General features: G+C 33.4%; 1 protein-coding gene across 2 annotated transcripts in view; it reads right to left on the bottom strand.

The window, feature by feature from the left end:
• The window catches only part of LOC108752683 (protein eva-1 homolog C), a 178,750-nt gene extending 172,550 nt beyond the window's left edge, over nucleotides 1–6,200 (bottom strand). For both annotated transcript variants that reach the window (XM_018493712.1, XM_018493713.1), the window contains exon 1: nucleotides 5,907–6,200. In XM_018493712.1, the coding sequence (XP_018349214.1) occupies nucleotides 5,907–6,006 (100 nt within the window). In that variant the 5' untranslated portion in view covers nucleotides 6,007–6,200. The remainder of the gene's footprint in view (nucleotides 1–5,906) is intronic.
• Nucleotides 6,201–6,216: the final 16 nt, after the last annotated feature.

Here is a 6,216-nt window from a genome sequence, read left to right as displayed (position 1 = left end):
AATTTATAGTAGAAGACAGCAAAGATATCCGAGCAAGATAATCAAGATGATGTTATATTATATAAGACATTCCCATGCGGAAATCTTGCGCCAGTTACACGATGAATCGTTTCCTGCGAACCTATTCTCAATCCGGCGCAATGTACAATATGATGGCGCGTATCGTAACGATATCAAATTATTATCGAAGCGAAATGAAGAAACATGCAGAAATTTTGCAAACTGCACGCGCATCGCTTTCGATACAAAGTGCACAAGTTTGTTGCAATGCGCAACTAATCGAAATAATCCTTGAAAGACGACCTATATACACCATTTCCGAACATCTCTCTATCGACTCTGGCAACTTTTTCTACAGATCGTAACGTCGAGCCGTTTAAAGCCAAATCGTTCTCATTACAAGATAAAGTTCTACCTCCTATACCGGTTCCTCCTCCGAGCTTTTTTTTTTTGCAAAAAAAACTTACGTGAATCGTGTAAAACTTCAACTGTAAAGCCCGCGGGCGTCCATCGTTTCGCACAATTTATAGAGATGGTGGCAACTTTTCAAACTATCAAGGCTGCCACAACGGCGGATTGTCGCCGATCGCGATTTCCGAGCGCGCGTTGCTGCGATCGCGCCAATTATAATAAGAATTTACGAGCGAGACTAAGCGACCGCGCTGACTATCGATAAAGTGCCATCGCCGGAGACGTCCGATCTCTTTCCTTCCTTCTCGAAAACATCCGATAGATTTACGAGGGTAATTACGCGCTTTCTTCCTGCGGCTATTCCACCACTCCGCGCAAATGCACTGTCCATTCTCTTCTCCCACCCTTATTCATCTTATTCTTTTTCCTCTCCTTCTTTTCGCACACGTTAGCACCTACTAACTTTACGATCGAACCACTGATCTATCGACGTCATCTAGTATTTGAACATACATAACCACCATATATAACCGAGCACTCCTATTACTTCAGCGTTACGATCAAAACGCGACCCAAGTGCATTAGCGGAGCACAGAAAATGATAATGGAGAGGTGTACCGCGGACCAAAAATTTGTATACTAACTTCAGTAGCATCTGAGTACCGATGATAATAATACAGGATAATATATATTCACAGAAAAATACATTATTAAATAAAATAAGAATTACATTAAATACGAGATAAAGAAAATCATAGATATTTTCGAATAATATATTAGATATTCTTTTTATTAAATCAATTTATTTCAGATGTGACTGCGCACCTTTCTTTCGAATCTAATTTAGAGGAGGGTTATTAGCGTTTCAGATTGATTATTATTGAAAGTCCAGAAGTTATCGGCGCGCAGTGTGTCATATCTGAAATAAATTGATTTAATAAAGAGAATATATAATGTATTATATTCGAAAACAACTAACTTTGACCGATTATGGCTTTCTTTATCGTATTTGATATATTCATATATACGGTCGTTCTTAAATCTTATAATGTAAATAAGAATTGAAAATTACAATATTAAATAAAAAAAAATACATTGTTAAATAATTCTTTTGAAAATTTCAAGTTCTTTCTGTAATATATTCATGCGCAATTCGTTACAAGTAATTTTCTCGCTTCAGAAAATTTAAATTGGATTAATCAACTTTTAATTATTATCCGTTGCGGAATTACGTTAACCTAAGTAATGTTACATCCATTAACACTCGCGTTCTGAAATTTCTGCTAATAATTTTAACTCTCGACCCGTAATTTCTCGACTTTGTATACTAAAATTCCACGGTAGATTTAGATTCAATTCTAACATTCCAACGGCCTCTAAAATTCAACCGGCCTCTTAAGCCCGTTATATTTCACGTCGGTTTGGGAAACAATTCAAAAATTTTTAAAGACACAATACGTTTGCGGAAATCGATTCGTTTTTTCGCCTTTCCATTAATTATTAACGAGTGCACTAATTCCCCAACAAATCGGCAATCGCGATATACGTACCGTCGTAAATTATCACAGCAGTAGCCGGATATAACCGGACGGTTCTTACAAATCCCACGATATATTCGTTCAATCGCAAACCAGAGCGCACGCGCACGCAGGCATAAAACGCGGCTGACAACTGTTATCTATATGTGAACGATTTTACGTGCTAGATTAATTATACGAGCGGCTAGGTTGCAACTAATTCACGCGTCACAATGATCCTTGATTTATGATGCATCGGGCCCGGAATTTACTCCATGAATCAAAACGATCGTAGACACCGAATATACCGACCCGTCGAGTTGTCACGAGACGAGATATCGACTTTAATGTGATTAAGTTTAATTACGCTAATTATTGCAGGACTACGCGCAACGCCTTAGGCATCACGAAAGAGGGAGGCCAAACGTGAACAACATATAACATCTCCCGGCAATTCCCTCAATTTGCTCTCTAATCTCTTAATTATATGCATATGGAGTTGCTACTCCGCATGGCAGTTGCCTTCACCCAAAATAGGCAAAGACCTAGGATAATCACCAACATGGCCAATTTTAACTTTCCACATTCAATCTTCAGAGAGGTAATATTAAATGTTAATTTTGCGGTACACTTCTCCGTATGTTAGCGTATGAATTGAAAAGCAAATCAAATAGAAAATTCAATATGTCTCTCCAAACAAAATATTTATTTAAATATTATTTATTAAAATTAAATTATTTTATTTTTCAGAATTTATAAAGATTATAAATCTATATATCTTTAAAAAATACATGTTGCCACGTTTAAGATTATATATGAATGCCTTTATAAAATCTTTTGGTATTCAATATAAAAAGTTTGAGAATTATTTAATAACCATCCTTTGATAATTTGCAAAACAAAAATTAAAATATAATTTTTAATATTTTCTAATAAATTAAAAATATATTCTGACAGTTCAAAATATATTCTAATAAATTCAAAAAAATATGCCAATTTATGCCAATTTTAAATACATTAATTACATGATTATAATATACAATATAAATATATTTTTCAACATGATAATATATTTTTTCAATTAAATATATATAATCTATATAAAAACAAATGCATCTGAATCAAATAAATTATAATTACAAAAACAAAGAACTCACGCAACTGTGTATGCATTAATTTACAATTATTAAAATTATATAAAATATTCGCATAGTCTTGGCCAGAAGTATACATAGCATCCTCCATTTATTGCGTATTCTTGGGAAAAGAGGTAAGAAAAACTAAACGAAAAAAACAAAATATTAAATTCATTATATCTCTGATTGTCGGACACCACAAGTCCGTTACGTGAAGCCGCGAGAAAAACGCTTACATCAAATCTGACAATTTGATGAGCGATTCTACGTAGTAGTGATTCTATGTAGTAACGCAATACATGTAACTTTGATTTTACTTTATCTAATTTGGCATTTGGATAAAGAAGAACTAATTGTCGGGAATCATCAACTTGGAATTTGTGTTAATTATGTAATTTCAATTTATATTTTACATTAATAAGGATCCGAACTGAAGGGTTGAAACATATATTTTATTCGTTTTCTTATATTCACACGAAAAATAAAGAATTTTTGTGCAGCTGATGTAGGCTCTGATGAGTTTTTTTACATTTTTCAAAATATTAAAATTGTTGTAAAAAAATAAATATTATTTTTCAATAAAATCTTTTTAAAATAATTATTTTTCATTAGATATAAATTTACGTCAATTTGTAAGAATGCTTTGTACTTATATTTGTAGGCCAAGGCTATAACTTCCAGTCATAAATTAAACATTTCACCGGCATGGTGAAAAGGCATGGAAAAAATTGAAAAGATCCGACACTAATCATATGTGGAAAAAGTTTAAAAAAATTAACTGAAACTGTGATATTTTGTAGCTTATGCTGATCAAAAGTTTTTACAGGCACAATCATTAAAAGCGGACAAATTTTGCTGTAGCACCATCTAAAAGTTGCTATTTTGAGCCTAATTTTGGATCTATCATATTGAAATTTTAATTGTTTAAATATTTATACAATTATTAAGAATAGAAATATATAAAATATTAGAAATAGAGGAAATATATAAATATTAAAATTTTAATCTATCAGAAATCGTATATTCCGGAGTAATCAATTCTGAAATCTTAATGCTTGCTGAAATTTTAATACTATTAAAATATTAATATACTCCTTTCCCTATTTATATTTCTTTCATTGTAAGCAGTCTCTTAAACATAACTATACATGTGTCTATTATTAAGTAGGTTTCTGTTTCTCTCTCTCTCTCTCTCTCTCTCTCTCTCTCTCTCTCTCTCACGCGCGCGCGCGTGTTGGTGTGTGTGTGTGTGTGTGTGTGTGTGCGTGCGTGCGTGCGTGCGTGCGTGCGTGCGTGCGTGTGTGTGTGTGTGTGTGTGTGTGTGTGTGTGTATGTGCAAAGGGAAAAAGGTATACTTATAGGCTGGTTCAGAAATTTCACCCGGGTGCGCCCAGGTATCATCTTATGCTTGTTTAACATTAACATGGTGAACCACAGGGATAAAATAATATCTGAATAAACATATCTGAATGAAGTTTCTAAACGCAATCTATGGGTGTGTTTGATACGAACCGCTTACTGAGCGCTCATTAAGTAAAAATTGACAAAAAAGGGAGTAATATGTTTATTCATTATAATATTCATAATACAATAGAATAATTTATCTCTCATAGACAATCTTTAATATTATATTTCTCATTTATTACTGTTTATTATTTCTCTAAAGCCGTGAGAGCGTAAGCGTTCAGAGAGCGATGTGAACATAATTTTATTGTCACTCATATCGCTTACTAAATGCCACACAGCTTTAAGGAAATAATAAACAGTAAGTAAGAAATATAATATTAAAGTTTATGAGATAATTCTGCATTATAAATATTATAATAAAAAAAATACATATTAATTTCTTTTTTGCCAACTTTTGCTCAGTGAACGATCCGTCTTCAATACACCCTATATATGTATTGATATGTGTACATTTATGTCGATGGCTATTTTAATATCATTATAATATATCTGACATTATTTTACTCTTTATTTCATCTTATCAGATCATTTATATCGGAGCAAAATTTCGCACGTCGAGTACGCCGATAAAGTACGTGCCAAAATTAGATAGTTTCACCAATTGTTATTGCCATATTTCCCTTTTTCATCATATACCAGATTTGAAACTAGGTAAAATTACGATGGAAAATTATGATATAACGCTTTAATAGAAGCGTAAAAACGCAAATGACCTCATAGTGGAGAACAAAAAATGAGGAACAAAAACTGACGAAAAGTAAAGGTTACATACTGGACATCTATTGGTCTATATAAATGCTTATTCAATTAAAAAACAAACTGTGTACTGTAGATAAAGATACTTATCAGTACTCCGATCAGATCCAAAATAGTAATTTTCAAATGCAAGCTCTATTTTTGATGACTGTTTATGAAGACCTTTGATCAATATCTCATAGACTACAAAATAAAATATCACAGTTTTTTTTCAGTCAGTTTAACTGAAATCACTTTCCAGTTCTAGCCAATTTGACTGAAATCACTTCTAATTTCAACCAATTTAACTAAAATTACTTTTTTAAATTATTAGATTAGTTTAGAATTCTTTATCAAAATTGCACAGAGAAAGGAAACGGTTTTGCTGAGGTATTAAAAAATTCAACTAGATACAGATCTGTAATTTTGTTAGACCATAAAAAATAACTACAAAATAATTATGTAGGACACCCAACCTGGTTACTAGAATGTAAAATCTCTTCGCAACACATCATGCTTGAGATTCTTACATAATTAATTTTAATAGTACAACAAAATTATTTTCAGATCCTCTGTATCCAGCTAAATTCGTAAACATTTCAGCAAAATCATACTTGCCATGTACGGAAAAATGACTCACCCAAATGATCGGAGCCCACTACCCGATGAGCCCGGAGAAGCAGCATCCACACCGCCAGCAAGATCATGACTTTCCCGGTTGCGTCACTGACTAACATCATCGTTGCACTGATTCAGTCAGTCTCTTATATCAACATCATACCGTCGTACGTCACCAACATGTCACATCACCCGCACTTTGGTCATCGAACACTACCGGATTGCGATATATCTCCGCGAGCGTTCAACGAGGAGTCACCCGCCGCGAAGTCGTCGAACTCGAATCGATCATTTCCAGCCGGTCCGTTCCGATCAAGCTTAGCGGCACCGAC

This window comes from Trachymyrmex septentrionalis, unplaced genomic scaffold, assembly GCF_001594115.1.
Source record: "Trachymyrmex septentrionalis isolate Tsep2-gDNA-1 unplaced genomic scaffold, Tsep1.0 scaffold60, whole genome shotgun sequence".
Lineage (NCBI taxonomy): Eukaryota > Metazoa > Arthropoda > Insecta > Hymenoptera > Formicidae > Trachymyrmex > Trachymyrmex septentrionalis.
This window is presented reverse-complemented; position numbering and strand designations above follow the sequence as displayed.